Raw genomic sequence first — 17,050 nt, 5'->3', positions numbered from 1 at the left:
CCGTGCCCGCTCACATGGGCCCTTCAGTGTGTGCTGGACTTGGACCACCAAAGCCACAGGGTCCTGTCCTCAGTCTCCCTCCCTCCCCCCCACAGCAGAGCAGCACTGTTATCAGGCCTGAAAACACCTTTAAACACCTTCTGATAGGGGTGCTTTATGATGTACAGCTGCAGGGCAGAGTAGAAGCCCTGTGGAGGGACCACATCCCACTGGATGGGGCCAAAACTGGGAAAAAACTTGACAGCAAGCCGGGTGTTGAACCTGTGGGGTCAAATCAGTTGGTCCCAAGACAGGCACGGTTTGACTGGGACGTTCATGCAGTTTTTACCTGTAAAATTTCTGTTCTGAAGTACAGCTATTTTATGCTATGAAAATTTTATAAATTATATATAAATGCTTAGATTTATAAAGTATGTGCACAGGTATTTTTATCTTTTATAGCATTCACCTGCATGTGATTCATGCAATACATGCAAACTGTACTTGGTTCAGATTTTAAAATATACCTATTTTGCAAAATCTGGTGTTTCTGTGTTCATTTTGCATCCTCTATTGCTACTTGTAAATGATTGATGAAAGGGGAATGAGTTGCAGTTTAAAAAGCCTCCCAAAGGCAACCACCCACCTCTCCTCCCAAGGTGGCCTGCTTACATCCCCTCGTCCCCTGCTCAGTCTAGCTGCCAGCTTCGGCTGCTCCGGGCTCAGCAGCAACATCCTGCTTTTTATAAAACATGAAAAAAGCCTACTGCTCTCCTCACAGCTATTTGTTACATCCTTTGCAGATGGAAATGCGTGAGTTGCTGTGTCGTCAGTGGTGGGGACACTTCGGCATCTGCAATCTTCCTCACCTGCAATATCTACCTCTAATAGTCTAAACAGGAAGCCAATTTTGATTTTAAATGAATATATGCAATTATAGCATGAAATCCCATAAACTGTAGAACATTCCACATTCATGGAGGAGCCTAACACGGTTTTGTTGTCAAGGATGCGCATTTGAAACCGAGCAGGGCCATGTCCTCCCCTCAGCATCATGTCCTGGGTGGAAGTAACATGCCCATAGACACCCAAGTGCCCACAGCTGATTGGGGTGAGCCCTGATTGCTGCAGCATCTCGGGGCTGGCTGGGACCAGGTGAGGCTTTCAGCTGGGCTTAGTGCTGAGGCTGTGCTTGTGGGAGGCTCGCAGGACCACAGCCATTCCTGCAGGGCCAGGCTTGAAGAGGCAAGTCCTCTGACAAGGTAAGACACGCCACCCTTTCTGTATTTCACTAACCTGAAGTGCGAGGTCCTTGCTACAATCCAGTGTCTGTCTCTGCTGTCTTTGGAAATGCTCCCCACCTCTTCATCCCCGCAGTTTGGGTGTGCCTCTGCATCTCCTGTGTGACAGTAGAAAATGAGGTTTTTGTGGCTGGTTTGCTGGTTGTGTTCTGCGCTCAGTAGCACAAAGGCATCTGCTGAATCCTCTTGAGTAGGCAAGCTTGGTTTTTAGAGTAAAACACTGTTTTTGGTGTGAACGGGTTAGAAGGTAACTCCCAGATACGGAGCATCAGCCATGGAGCCCGGGCTGTTGACTTCCTCAGTACCGTCCTGGTCCAGCGCTACAGCTCTCCATCCCGCAGCCTTCTACAGCCGGAGGGGCACTGCCAAGACAATCTTTTTCTAAATTTCCTTCATTACACTGTCAAGAGGCATGTAGCAAACATCTCATCCTTAGCTTAGTCCACTCTGTCCTGCCTTGAGGCAGCCTCTTCCCGATGTGCTCGCTCTGCAAGCTGCTCTCCAGGCGCATGGTGCCGATCCAGGCTTCCTCTTGTCGCAGGGCATCTCCGTGTGCTGGTCCCCCCCGCACGGAACCAGCTACTCAAGGCAGCGTCTGAATGTTATCGCAGCCCTCATCAGGGATTAAAAACCAAACCAGCAAGCACTGAATTTCCCTGGTTTAATTTGCCAGCAGTAGCTTTGTCACGATCCCAGTCTCCTCATCCTTCCAAGCTTCTGGGCAAAACTGCAAGCAGGCTTGCAGGTTGCTTTTCTGGATACAGGTGATTTGATTTAGGGGACAGAAAAAAAGAAAATAGTCTCAACTTTCAGTTTCAACCTTTCTACTGCCTGCAGCAAGTAGAAGTTAGGAAATACGGGTACATCTCTCTGCAGGGATCTTCCACATTGGCTAAAAGATGTGTAAAGCATGACCCTCGCTCATTTGCTGCCACCAAGCTCCTGCTCCTGTTGGAGCTGCCTGCGTGGCCACCGCTCGGCCTGTGGCCGTGGCCTGCCTGCCGTCCCCGCTGCAGCCCCACTTGCCCTCCCTCACACCCGGCTCGGTTTCAAGGTCGCTGGGTGGTCAGAGGTGTCGCGTGTGCCCGAGGCCATGATCCCCATGGCAGCCTCCCCGCAGCACCCGCTGCTTTTGCTCGGCCTATTCCATATTCACCTGCCAAACCCAGAATGATTTAAATTGTAAGCAAGCTCGCTACCAGCCCACAGATGGAACTGGTCCCAAGCGTTACCTTTACATAAACATGGGCGACAGCACCAGTGACCTGCAAGTGCAGAGACCTGTGGCTGGGAGCTGGAGCCAGGCTGTCTCAGGGGTCTGCTGCTTGGAAAAGCACCTCTGCGGGATCGAAGCACAGCAAGGACAAACCCAAAAGTCAGTACTCGTGTCCAGCTGCAACAAACCCAGAAGTCACTCAGACAGCACATTAAAACAGGCTTTGACCTCTCTGCCACCAGTTCTCCAGCCTTTTGTGCTCGCGTTCGCATCCCGAGAGATGACCCAGTACCCACAGCCAGCAGAACAGGCCAAAAGTAATTCAGAATTGGGGACCTCTAGTGAAAAATCCAACTTCCAACTCCTCCTTAAAGAAATACTCCAAGTTCAAAAGATGTTCAAAAATTGCTCAAAAGTCACCACCATCAGCAGACAGTGTTTCCTTTGCTGGAGACCGTAGCTACACCAAAGGGTACAAGCCAAACTGCAGTGCTCAGGGTGGCTCTCGAGCACAAAGCTGCGTGTGAGGTACCCCCATTACTGCATACAGTGATGAGCAAGCTGTAAATATCAGGTGATTGGTTTGGGGCTATGAAAGACGGCACCCAGCAATGACTGTGCTAGACTTGCATGAAGCGCCCCACTCGGGATTCACAGTTAATCCTGAGCACAGCACTGCAGCAAAGCTTGAATTTCAGCGCTACAGCAGCCTCTGCAAGGCTGTCAGGCTGTGAGAGGGGTCGGTGGCTCTGAAGAGGCTTTTTAACCTTTCTCTCAATTCTCTTCCTCTACTTTTAGCAAGTAATGCTACTTCCCTGGGACAGAGCTAATGCCTGCTTGTGGAGCACTTAGCTACTGACACACGGGCAAATGGTATGAAAAAGGAGAAGTGATCCCTAAAAGCTTCGCAACACATACCACTGCAGCTCAAGCCCTTAGTCCCAGCCTAATCTGGTCTTTACACTCAAAGGACGGTAAATTCACAGGAGAATTAGGACACCCAGAGAGTCAAAAAATTGTGTGTAGAGAAATACATTTAGTGCATGCAAATATGCCTGTACTCTGCTGAAATGCAAATCTGCCTTATTGCCGTCCTAATCCCCATGCATGATACACTAATAAACAGGGGTTTTTAATACTTACCATCTGCGTTACAGATTGCTTCCCACACTGTGAGCTTGCTTGGTTACAGTTCTGTAGGCATCACGGAGAGATACATCCTGCAAACGACAAGCTGGCTAATCCCTTGGGAGACTTTAAAATGTGAGCTGCAGTTTTCTCACTCTCCGTGGGCACTGGAGTCAGTCGTGCAACGTATGGCAATAGCTATATTCTCATTTCACATCTGTCATGCAGAGATAATTAAAATCTACACTTCCATCTGAGGGGAACTGTAGGGTTTCCAGATGGGTAACTGTAGAGCATTTTTCATACTGGATTAACACTTGCAGCAAAAAGCCTTGCCTGTTGCCCTCCCACCTGTTAAGATTACCGACAGGGCTACCCTTGCAAAGCCATCGTGGGTCCAGCGACAGGGAGCTGCGCAGACATGCAGCTCATGAAACAATGAGCCTACCTTACCCTCACCATTGCCTATCTCTTCCTGTTGAGCTGGTAATTGTAACTTCTCCAGCATCACCCAGATGTCTGCCCTTGGACGGCCCCCTCCTGGGATCAGGAGCTATCTGGCTCTCACAACGGAAACGAGACGCAGTGTATTGGCCTAATGCAAAATCCTCGCTATTGTTAGCCTGCAACATTAGCAATGGTTATAATATTGCAAATGAGGGATAGCCAGCTTCGTTAGCAAGCCAGTAAAGAGCCTGCTTCGGCACACTGAGTTGGCCACCCACTCAGTGACCTTACACACCAGGAGGGATGCAGAGGGCACGGCCACGCTGGATGGGGCTTCTCAGTTTCCCAGACAGCAGAGGCAAAATGCGCCAGGCTGCAGCGTTAAGTGCTGCCAGAAAGCCACCTAGAGGCACAGCCGGCCCTGCAAGAGGTTTTCATATACTGTCAGGGGCAAAACTGCAAGAAAAGTAAAACTGTCCGAAAGATGCGTGGTCCCCGCTGTACAGCTGGGGTTCAGAAAGCCACTGGCAGGGCATGCGAGTGCTGCGGGACCATGCTAACTTCTGTGCACAAATACGCCAGCCTCCGTCGGACAAAGGCTTTGATATTTGTCAGCTCTTCATGCAAAAGACTGCTGGCATATGCTCTTAAATGCATTTCCTCAATTTGGTTTGGAGCTTCAAAAACCACTAGGCTTACATCAACCATGAAAAAATTTAATTCCACCCCCTCCCCTTTCTGAATTTAGAATGATAAAGGTTCAACAGTTATGTCTGGAGTAGGGAAGCAGATATTACACATATCTTGCTGACAAAATAGCTCTGGTTTTCATGAAACAAGTTTATTTTCCTCCCCCAGCCATCGATGAGCACATGACAACCGTACAGAATAAAAGCTCAACTCCTTAGTTCTGCTCACATTCACTCAACATTTGCTCTAATCAATTATCTTATTTCATGCAATAAGAAAAGAATGAGATTCCTGTTATGCAGCCATAATCAGTTACAGTATGAAGCTGTGTCTGTGGAACATTTCTGATTTTGAAAACCAATCATGTGCTCTGCCATTACATTTCTCTTGTAAAATACTGGGCTTTTACTCAACTTCTCTCCCCCCTCCCCCTCCAAAAATATTGAGGACACGGTCTAGTCCGAGATGCCACATTCTTACCCTGCAGAAGCTAGCCAAATTACACTGTAAGGAACACATTTACCCAGGGAGCCAGGCTCTGTTTTTCTAGTTTATTGGAATATAAAAGCATAAGCAGATGTCCCCCGCAGAGACAAAAGAGCAGAGGGTGCTGCATGTGACAGTGGATGGCTGTAGGAGGATAAAAGTCCCGCCTTCACACGAAGGGTTCAATGTTGATCTCTAGGGCAGAGCATGGCATGGTGAGCTCAAACTTGGTGATAACATCGGGGTGTAGGACTCCAAGTTTCCCAATGCTTTGACCTTTGGCAAAGATCTCAGCACAGCGACCAGGAAAGAAAGCCGAGCCTGTAAAGAAAGTGAGAGAAAAAATCAATATTTCTCCGGGCCAAAGAAGTCAATAGGCATTTAACAGGGAGAACAAAGCGCTCAGTATTCAACCCTTCTCTGTGCTGAGATGCTAAGAAGGGGCTCTCACTTTCTTGCATTAACAGTTGTCATGATTGATAGAGAACAAGGAAACACTTTGAGTTAAAAATAAAATACGAAGCCCAAAGCGTGGGCATTTTTCACACGCTGGTTGTTTTGACTAAGTTACTCCTGTAATAAAAATTAGCACAGATAAGTCGAGTCAGAGGGCTACTGAAATGAAGAACTTTTGCAGGCTTCAGGCTATTTAACACCTGAATGTTTCCCACCTTACTCTGTTTAAAGAAAAAAAGCTTGCTGTCAGCTCAGGGGTAAGTAGGCATGTCACGCTTGATTACATGTCACGTAATTAGAAACAACCTACATTCCTCATCTGGAGAAGAGCTTTTAAGCAGTTGCATACACACTGTAAGACTGTGGAACAATGGACAACTCAAAGGAAGTCGAAGATCATCCTCCTCTTACCTCAAACCAAGCCCCAGGTTTTAAACATTATTTGGGAGTTTAAAAAAAAGAAAAAAGTAGTAGTTGAATTGGCCATGAAGAACTTGGAGGAGCTGTGCAGACTTTTTCATGGAAAGCCTGTCCTAACTGAGAACTGACCTGTGCGTGGTGGCTAGGCCAGCAGTATGTTCAAGCTTATCTATAGCAGCTACGCTTGCATTCTTTTTGTCTCTGTCCTGAGATGAGTGGCATTTCGACCTGACAGTTCTTCAAAAGACCAAACCAAACCAGCAAGCTGCTCCTTCTGAAGCCACCTCTTTCATAACAAGTGTGTGGAAGCAAGGCACAGTGCGCAGGACCTCCAGTGAGCAGTGCTGCAGAAGATGCTGGGAACTCAAAGGAGGAAAGGGGAGAGGACGAAACAAGGCCACTGAATCCTACAGATCCTCCTGTAGAAAGCTGCCTCCACCATGTTTTTAATGCTACTGCCCTTGCAGAGAGGGAGGGCTCTTTACTAGATTTTCACTCAGAAGTTAAACAAGTCGTCGGGGACAGTACTGGGGACCAGTCCACATCCCTGCCCTCACCCCTTGCTCTGCATCTTTATCTCAATAGACTAAAACCCAACAAAGCACCTTCTACAGGAAGAGCTGGTTGCTGAGTTTGTGTGAGCTTGCATCAATGCGGATGAGAAACATCCCTGCTCTACATGCTTCTGTGCCAGTATGAAGAGGAGCTGAGCTTCCAGTCCTGCCCCCTGCCTGCTACCAACATGGCACTCAGCCCTTCTGCACCCTCTGCATCCTGCAAAAAGATGGCAAGAACTTCCTAACAGCAACTTACTCTCTGGTTGCTCCAAATGCTATTGAAGGTTCAGAATCAGCCCAGGCCATTTTAATGCATTTACAAGGAGCTATATAAAAAAGGCAGTAAAGAGCCAAATTAACCTCAAACCTCAGGAATATTTTCATGACACTCTGATGACTAGTGGTCAAGCCCAGAGATGCATTCTTTGTTGGCTCCCCAGCAGAAATAGTTCATTTAAGAAGCGTCTCCTGTGAGGTTTGTAGTCATGACTTTCAGCTACAAGAACAGCAATTAGGTCTTTTTCTTCTCCCACGTGCTGCAAGTGCAAATTAACTTAAATGTGTACTTCAGTTTTGGCTTCCTTGTGAAATCTGACGGCAGTAGTAAATGATCGCAGAATCCTTACCTAAAGGCTGTTTTAAAAAATGTTCACAACCAGTATCTTTTAAATCATTCAGTTCCGGTCTTAGCTACGAGTGCAAACCAACTACTCACACTGGAGGTACAAAAGTGAAATTATCTAGCCCCTGGATGTTACTGGCATGTGACTCCAGCCAAACAGATAACTTGCCACTGCCAAGCTGCACCATTCAAAACAAGTGTTAAAATAAACCTTGACGAAACAAATTTAGAAAAGAAACAAATGCCACACATACAGATCTCTGCAGATTGTGGGTGAAAACATAACCTAAAAATAAAATACCCTTGTAGTTAGTGGTAAAGGCTTTCCTATTTGTGAATAAAGCTGGTATTGTACCAAGGATGTGAGCAGCACACAGTGACGTTCTTTTAGAAACTTGACTGTAAGCTTAAACTGGCACAAGAGCAAGAGCCAAGCAGAAGTTAATAATGTCAGCATGGTCCCACTATAAAGTTATGGGAAAAAAGAGCTTTGACAATATGGTTAGTTAAAAAGCTGTGAGTCTGACTTGTCTGTTCTTCTGAGCTGCCTTGTGTGTAGCCTTGGGAAAGTTACTTTATCTTCTTGCACATCTAGACCCGATCATGAGACTGTTTTTAAACTTCTTGTAGACATCTGGATGGGGTCTAAAATAATGCTGCAAAGGCAATTTTCCAAGATCTGTCCCACTTCCCATTGTGTGAAACGACTTTACGTTTTCAGGCACAAGAAATGCTCTGCTATCCGGGCAGCACCAGTTGTTAGTACTTCCAGTCAGAAGTTAGGCAAAAGGTGGACTTGAAGCCTTACCCGACCCTCACATCCACCACTATTGACCTTCCCTGGAAGGTTAGCTTCAGTAGAAGTTCCCTTGCATTTAACTAACTAATATGCATTTGTGATAAATTTGGAAAACTGATGGCTATCCACGACGTTATATTGGAAGCTATGAAATGGCTTAATGATTATGGCATAAAGCAAAGAGTTACATTAGCTAGAGTCTTATCACCGATAACACAAGTGAACTGCATCAGTGAATCACCACCACCTGCAGAGGGGAGGAGAGTGGGACCAGCTGTTGATTTGGCTGAAGCCTTTACCATGAAACCATACATTCAGCATGGCTCTGAATATACTGCTCCAGGCTATGGGTTAGGCGTTCAGCTGCATCTTCTGTCTCATATGCAGCAACCAATGCTGGACTGTGATGTTATTTATTTTACTTTGCACTTCTTTGGCAGAAGTGCAAAGTAAAATAAAATAACTTCTTTGGTGAAGAGGTAAATATGTGATTATTATCAAGGGGGAACACGTAGCTCCCCAAAGCGCAGGAAGCAGGACCTTCAGATCACCTCTCCGTTTCTAGTTAAGCTAACCCCGAAATGTTGGTTACTTCACAGTGCAGTCACTGCCCAGTGCTTTGCAGACATGGCACTTGCAGGGTATAATTCTGTGACTGGAGGAGATCAGACAATAAGCAAATAAAAATGAAAGAACCTGCTAAAAGCTTTAGGATTCCCATCTGTCCAGCTAACACTTGGCTCTTGCACTAAAGAAACATGAGCTGAGGAATAGGTTTACAGAGAGTTTATGAACTGTGGTTAATAATGAAACTATTATTATGATAATTGGCTGCACTACAGAATGCCTCAAAGTGTATTCCTGCCTGCCAAAAGGGCCTCCAGACTGCATCCCACAGATGGGGGATCTAAGGTCTTCCTCGTCTTAGTGACTCTGCCTTTGACCATATACGTGGTAAGGGAAGGAAGGTGGCTTATGCCTGAGACTGGTTGTTGTTGGTTCATATATCTCTGCTAGGGCACCAGAATTTGAAGCAAATATAAATTTCAGATCAAAAAATTCAGACATTGAAAGGAAAGCACATAAGAAAAAAAAAACCTCAGAAGAAACATGAAAAATGTGAGCAGAAAGGGGGGAAAAGAGAAAGGAGCATTTTGCAGCCAGGGGGAGTGCTTTGACTGAGGGACCAACCCTGAGCAGAAAAGGAGACCTGGCCTAAGAGAGCCTTACTGTGCTGAGGCTAAGCTGTGGGTTGTAGGAGGACCCAAGCAACCCCCAGAGTAGGACAGCAAACCAGAGGATTCATCAAAATCCCCAGGAAACAAAGGTAAGGATTTTTTTCCCCCCTGATTTGCATGTTTCTTGTATTATCAAGTAAATAGCAATGCTGTTTAGATTTCTAGCAAAGCTTGTGTTATGGACTGGGCTATCATGTCAACTCTTGAGGTAAAGTATAAAACTCTAGAGTGGGAGTCCAGGCTGTATGAAAGACATGTTTATGCTACTTGCACGTATGGGGAATCAATAAAAAATACACATGCTGTTATCTTGTTTGAATAAATAGCACCGTAAGCTGAAGCCCAGTGCTCTTGAGCTTCAATGAAGTCTTGATACCAAAGGAGTCCAAAGGGTGCCTTCCCAGTAAAGTTAGCAGCTGCGACCTGCAGCTTTTGAGCAAGAGGTCAAAGCTGACAATGGAGTTTGTCCTGTCTGTGTATGTGGTATCACCGAGAATGGTATGGTTGTGAAGAGCGTGGTCTTCCTGCAGAAAGCCTTCACTAGTCAGGTAGTCACTGCAGCGCACCTGGAGGCACCATTACCAGTAGGTGTGAGAGGAAGGGACTGCATTTGCTGCTGGGGCAATTAGATTGAAAGGCTGCTCTTGTAGGTCTGGTTGGTTGTATCATCAAGTACACTGAGAGCCAAAATTCACTTAAAAACTGTAGTTTACTGTACCATCCATTTTAAGGATAACAGATTTATCACTCTGGATACAGTTAATCCTTTCTGCTCTGCACACAAATATTACTTCATAAATTTCACCTTGAACTTTAATCCGAGATCGTATTGTCCTTGCTGATAGAGACCTATACAATGCCAGAGGAAGCCAGAAGGTCTAGCAATGGAAAGCAGTGGAAATCCACCTCTTAATAAGTCAACATTGTAATTGGTAGTTATGAGAAGGGGTGGGGTGAAATATAATATGTGTTCCTAAAGAAGAGATGCCAAAGCCAGCCATGTCTTAGGCTGACGTACTACACGCAAGCAAAAGACAAAAGCTACTTCTCGTGGCTGCAAGTAAGAATTTAATTTCCAGTGTTCAGTGATGTAGAAATAATATGTTTAATTAAAGCTTCTGTAGCACGTCCTCAAAATCTGTAATTGCCACTCTGTATTCAAGCAGCAGGGCCACTTCGATTGCTTTGGGGTAATTCTTTGGCCAATAATCCAATAGAGCATGTAGTCTTTAGCACATTTTCTGGCTAATTGACCCTCAAAGAGCTCTGAGTTCCCTGCACTCTTTGTTGTCAAACACCTTGCAGTTTCTTTTCTCTACCTTACTCTCCCTCCTTTTCAAAAAGAAATAGATTAAAGCAGTATTATAGGCCTACAGTTGCACTAAGCCTTCAAACCCACTTGTTTGTTCCTGTAATTTGAAGGAACACGGAAGCTGAAGCTTAAGAAGGCAAGAGAGCAGAGCTCATCTGGGCTCCAAAGTCTTTCATCTTAATTCTCCATCCCCTTAGTCAATCCAGCTGCCCTTTCACTATCTCATCCTGACTCACCTGGTGAAGTATTTTACTTGTGCTACGTTGGATGGAATTTAGTTTTGTGAGGCTAGATGTTGTTTTTCTTTTTAGGAGCAGGTTCTTTACATTTTTTGACCAATTCCTTCTTTTGGCAGATAGACTCAAATACAGCATCACAGGACTCTCTCAGACCAGTTAGTATTTTAAAAGGCAACTACCTTTTCTTGCCTATGTACACAGTGCAGTTGGGCTCCCAGGACCTTATGCAAAGCAACAGCAAACTCAAAATCATATCTTGTCATCACATAGGGTCTTGTCATGGGATTGGGAGTTGGACTACATGACCTCTAAAGGTCCCTTCCAACCCAAAACATTCTGTGATTTTCCTTCAGCTAATTTTTAAAATCGCAGACATCTCAAATCTTGCACGACTCTTGGAACATACTGAGAGACCAATTGTTCTTTTAAGTTGCACATTGTCAGCAGTTCTTCCCCCATATACTCTCGTGCCCAGAAAAACCATACTTTGGGAACAGTGGGATATTTATTAACTTTAGTTTCCTGGTTTGTAACTCCTGACTAAAGCCATGCCAGAACAACCTCCACTCCCCAGGTCACACCTAACTAATGACATGTCAAGAAATTCAAATCAGTACAATCGAATTTAAGGTAAGCGCCTTAGACTTGGTTTTTCCCCCCCCAAAGAAAATAATTAACGCTTGAAAAGATGACAGGAGAAATATCTGTATGATATGAATGAATGAATGTGTCCTCTGTCTAAAGGACATCTTTCATTCTGTTTTCTTCCTATGTTTTTTTCAGAAGCCTCTGCATACAGAGCATAGCGGAAGAGAGCAAAGGGACAATCAATTATTTACCTGGACTGGCACACTAGATATCCAAAAATAGAGTTGAATATTAGAGTCCTTGTGCAGACAATGAGGCTAGGGAATATGGAGAATCACCAACAAATTTGCAGTGGTCAGTCAATCATCTTCTTGTGTTCCAACTAAGTCAATGGCTGCACTTTTATTAACTTGTACCTCAGGGAGAGTGTGAGGAAAAGCTAATTCTTCTATCTCTGAACCCTCATATACAACTCTACAACTGAATATATTCTATTCTGTATTTGACTATACTTAAGACTACTAGGGATCAATGATATTGTTTTACAAATAAAAACTTACAATACACTGTCAACAGTGTGGAAATAATCATCATACTGCTTGGGTCCACAGTCAACCGTTGTTAGTTGTGTTAAAGTGTGTTGCGGTGATGACCTAGGGACTGGTGTAGCTACCAATCACTTTCCTTCATTTACCTTGAGAACAGAGACCAACACAGACTTTTAGGCTAGATTTATTTTTCATTCTTGCTGTACAGCGCCCCAGGAGCTTTAACAGAGAACGTTTGGTGTTGCTGGATTTCAGGAAGTGGTTCAAGAATGTAGTAAGTCTGGAGCTCCTTTTTATTCGCCTGTGCTATTCTCAGGATTACAGCAGTGTCAGACACTTAAGATTATCTGGGTAAAATCATTGTGCTCCTGCCTTTCCTAATGGAAGGTAATATTTGGGTGGATGCTGAGGCTAAGGAAAGCAGGTGTTTTTTGGGTCATTGATCTGGGTAACAGGTTTTCATGTATTCAGTGCTGGAGTACCAGGGTGGCTGCTTAAATAAAGCATACGGAAAAACTTAGGTAGGAAACTGAGAAAGAAATGTATCAAATTCCATGTATTTTTTTCTAGAAATCAGTATTTGTATATAAAGCTGCATAAATTTGTATCTGTGTGGCAGTTGTGAGAAACAGCAATTCTACGCTGGAGTTTAGCTGCGCTGTAAAGTTACCATTACATAGCTAATCTTTGCTTTTAGGCCAGTTTTATCTGATTTATCCAGACTGATCTGAAATGTTACACTTCGTCCTGTCTAAAAGTCACAAACCTAAACTGATATTATCACAGCTATTTATAAAACTAGAGGATTTGTAATCCCAAATGAAGTGCTTTTTTTAAGATGTCTTGCTATTTCACTTGTGTTAGAGGATGCAAAGCTTTAAATATTTAAAAACTTAATTTCTTTCTGTTCCATGACTGTTTTTATCCCTCTCTAAATATCTAAAGGAATAATTCATCTTCCAAACACCAAAATCTGTTGGAAACTAGGAAACAATAAACCATATTCTTTATGGTAGGGGGTATAACATACTCTATGTATACACGGCAAGGCAGCAGGTTTTTAGCTTTTAGGCTCTGCTTGCATCCGAGCATTAGAGAATAACAAGAATCAGCCCCAAGTCAGCCTGCAAGTCTACTTTAGCATGCCATATTTAGTTTGCATGTTGTTTATTCACTTCATGTCCTAGACCAAGCTGTCCTCCCCTCCCAATGACTTGACATTACTTGCTGAGATAAATAACAGCCACCTGATATTATGCTTTCACAGCTACTGCATTTCATGCCTTTTAGAAAATGACTGGACAAAGTAGCATGGAATAATACATAATTAAACAATGAATCTCAGTAGCCATTGGAACTGCTAATCACTTAGTTTTAGCAACTAAGATTTCTGTTGCAAACCAGTGCCTTGTGGCTGAAGCGCACAGCTACACTGCTAGGGACAGAAATGCTGGAACTGGCTGAACGTGAGCCAGCCCAGGACCAGAAGCAATGCTGGGTCTACAACAAATGGGGCTGTTTGCTTCTGGACCCAAACAAGGAGGATCTGTGCCCAGCACATGTACTGGGTTGAGGCTGTGCTAGCTCAGCACTTCTTTGCTATCTCCTGTTTTCTAATACGTACACCATAAGTAAAGGTGTAAAGTCAATTCCTTCACCATGGACAACAGAAATACTAATCTTGGCATCCTGCATTCACACTAATCTAAAAGCTTGAGCCAAAATCTTGCAAATTCCTGTTTAAAATTTTATTGCATAAATAAATGTTAGAAAATGTATGGAAGATTAAATTTGAAGCATAGCCCCTCTGCTTCCATATAGCAGTTAAAAAATCAAACCAGATCAGAGGACTGCTTAACTATGAGCTATAAATTCGCCATGATCACAGTTGCCAGCATTAATATTACTACTGTAGTGAAAATGAAGCGTACAGACACTTAGTTGGTCTCCAGCCATAACAGGCTATGCAGGAGGTGAAAAAGGAATTGGAGAGTGAAGCTGTGGCACTGGTCAAGTGTAGCACTTCACCAGAGAAGCCAGTGCAACCAGCCCTGCACCCTGACCGTCGCTGCTTGGATCACTGTCCCTGTTCACCCAGAAAGGAGATGTGCAGTTTGCTGCTATTTCTGCTACTGGCTTGGATAAATCATTTCTTTATAGAGGAGGCTTTGCAACATTGAAAAATACAGTTTATGATTAAGAAATAATTTTCTACTTCAAAATGTAGGGAGACGGACAGGAAAAATGGAAATGACCTAATTCTATATTATATAATGTGAGCTGTGCCAGATGCTTAAAACTCTTGATGCAAGGAAGATTCTTATCTGTTAGATTTGTTATGATGTATGATTTTAAAAAGATAGTTGCCTTTGGGGGGAAAAAAAGAATTAAACTCTGAAGAGGTCTCCCCAGTAAAGGAAAAGCAGAAGAGCAAAGACTTACTTAATGTCAGGGAGAAGAACTTAACACCCTGAGCTCAGGAACACAAATACCAATGTTTTGGATGGTTCTGGGAGTTGACAAAAACTGGTAGGAAATGAAGTCTGTCAGGAGACAGACACTACTACTTGGAGCATCCCTAATCTGCCAGAATAAAATCAATCGGAGGAAGAACATTGTGATCTTTATTAGTTAGTACTTGCAAAAAGAGGAAGGTAAGAGAAGATAGCTTGAGTCTCTTTACGAGTTGACTTGATGCCCCTCCCCAGAATATTTCTGCAGTTATCGCAGACTTTTCCTCCCACTGTTATGTGATGGGAAACATACTTCTAAATGAGTCAGTTCAAAGGAGTTTCTCTTTGGAAATAATATTCTGAGTTTGAGAAACAAGTATGTTCTTTGTTCTCTAATTGAACTTTTTAATTTCCTACGTGGGCAAGAAGCATGTCAAACATAATTTGGTGATGAAAGTTTAAAAGACACAGAAGTCTAAGCCTGTCAAACCTTTTATTATCCTGTGCAGTGCTAAAATAATGTATTTTTCCTCTATCTGATACTTCATCTCCCCCCACCAAAAGAAAAAAGTTTGTGCAAACAGATTATATTTGAAGGGTATTGGGAAGGAACATTAAAAAAAATTTCAGATGTGGAGCTGAAATGCCCATAGGAATGGAAAAAGCCCTCCTCAAACTCGCTACTGATGGCGTCTTTTTTTCATAATAAAGATCAACTGTCTAACACAAGGCTTATTTCTAAAAACAAACTATGGGGTTTGCCACAGACTATTTCAGTGTTGCTTGGCATGACTGCATCACTTGTAACAACAAGACACCTCTGACATGTCCAGTGGTAATGTGCCGTCAAATTTGATAAAACAGGTTTATCTGGAGAAAATCCAGAGACCATAGACTCCTCCTTTGGCTAATTAAATAATATAAGCGACTGACCCAGTTTGTATCTTTGTCAGGTACCTCCTTGGGTGTTAAAATGGTTACAACCAAATTTGAGGCATCAGCACTGGTGTGGGAAGATGCTTGGTAAGACACAAATAAACTTGGGCTAAGTTTGTAGGGATTTATTCCCTACAAATCTGAAGTCCTGTATTTACAAGAAGGAAAAAAAGAGCAGAGATAATAGACAAGTAAAGGGACATAAAGTCAGCAGCCACACCCGCTTTATGAGATAATCTAATTTCATTTTGAGTTGTTAGAACTGTAATTCTTCATTAACTAAGCTCCCTTGATGCTGCAGGGAAAACTGCTCAAGAGAAAAGACTGAGAAATTAATTAGAAATTCATTAGATCTCAAAGTAGTGACCAACACTGGAAAAGCCACAAGAACTAGTGACAAACATCCAGTTTTGCAAGACGCTGTATAACTAAGCCTGTAATGATCAGTGCTGGAACTCCTGAAATGCCTTGCAGAATTAGGGTAATACACTTAGAAGTACTAAAATCAGTCAGATTTAAAAAAAAAAAACTGTCCTCACCACTTAGTGTTGTTAATTCATGAAGCTGATGCGGGGGAGATGGGAGTGGGAAAAGTGGGAGACGGAAACAGGAGTGGAAGATTGGGAGATCTTCAAGAATGATTTATTTAATAAACGAGTAGCACTAGTTTTCCAACAAAAACTGGGAACGTCTCTGGCTAAAACACCATCCATATTTAGTACTGAAGTGAAAATGGCCAAAAATCAGAAAAGCTACTTCTAGACAAACATGAGAGAAATTGCACTTCATAAAATGTGGTTAATAACTGGCTGAAAATTTGTCAAGGAAACTGAATAAACTAGGAAAGATTAATGACTGGCAGCAATAAAGGCAGCATTAGAAAGACTTTTAAGAATATTGGAAACAAACTGTAGGTAGAGTACTCTTATCTGCTAACAAGACTGGTTGAACTTTTTATGTGAGACAGAAATGTGTAAGGTTTTAATAAATATATCTCCCACCTGCCCCTCCGAAAAGAAGTATTCTTGAATATAATAAGGTGTCTTCCAGTCCACTGAAAAAATTAATAATATGTCCGGTTACATCTACCAGGACTATGGTGTTTCTGAGATGCTAGGAGTCTTAGGCACCAGAATTATGGTGCGATTCTCAAAGCAAATATCCTGCCTGCTGCTGTTAACTTACAGTAACAATACTGGGAATTCTGTAGCACTAGGAAGATGTTAATGTGGTGCCAGTAATCCAAGGTGGATGATCTAGATTGATCCTGGGTGAGAAAAAATTATTTTGGAATTGGCAAATGTGAAATTTGGAGGACTTGAATACAGTTAATTGCCAGCTGATATATTCTTATTGAAAACAGATGTTGTCAAATAAATCTGATTATAGTCTTTCAAATTACAATTTTGGCAGATAAATACAGTTACAAGGATGCAATAGCACCTATAAAGTGCCTGGTTTTGAATGCCAATCAAATGGATTAAGAATTGACTGATATCTTCTAGTATGTCACACGTGATATTTGGAGGCTTCATAGTAAAATTGGCACATTTCCTTTAGTTATCTGTGAGTAAATACACAATTATCAATGTTCAGGAATGATGCAATGGCTGCCAAGACAGGCAACTGAAAGGC

General features: G+C 43.1%; 1 protein-coding gene across 1 annotated transcript in view; it reads right to left on the bottom strand.

Moving 5' to 3' along the window:
- Positions 1 to 4,926: 4,926 nt before the first annotated feature.
- FARSB (phenylalanyl-tRNA synthetase subunit beta) overlaps positions 4,927 to 17,050 on the bottom strand; it is a gene marked incomplete at its 5' end in the record, with an annotated part of 41,639 nt that continues 29,515 nt past the window's right edge. Inside the window, one exon of the mRNA XM_009649133.2 lies at positions 4,927 to 5,568. Coding sequence (XP_009647428.2) covers positions 5,417 to 5,568 — 152 coding nt within the window. The remainder of the gene's footprint in view (positions 5,569 to 17,050) is intronic.

This window comes from Egretta garzetta, unplaced genomic scaffold (genome assembly GCF_000687185.1).
Source record: "Egretta garzetta isolate BGI_Z169 unplaced genomic scaffold, ASM68718v1 scaffold161, whole genome shotgun sequence".
NCBI lineage: Eukaryota > Metazoa > Chordata > Aves > Pelecaniformes > Ardeidae > Egretta > Egretta garzetta.
This window is presented reverse-complemented; position numbering and strand designations above follow the sequence as displayed.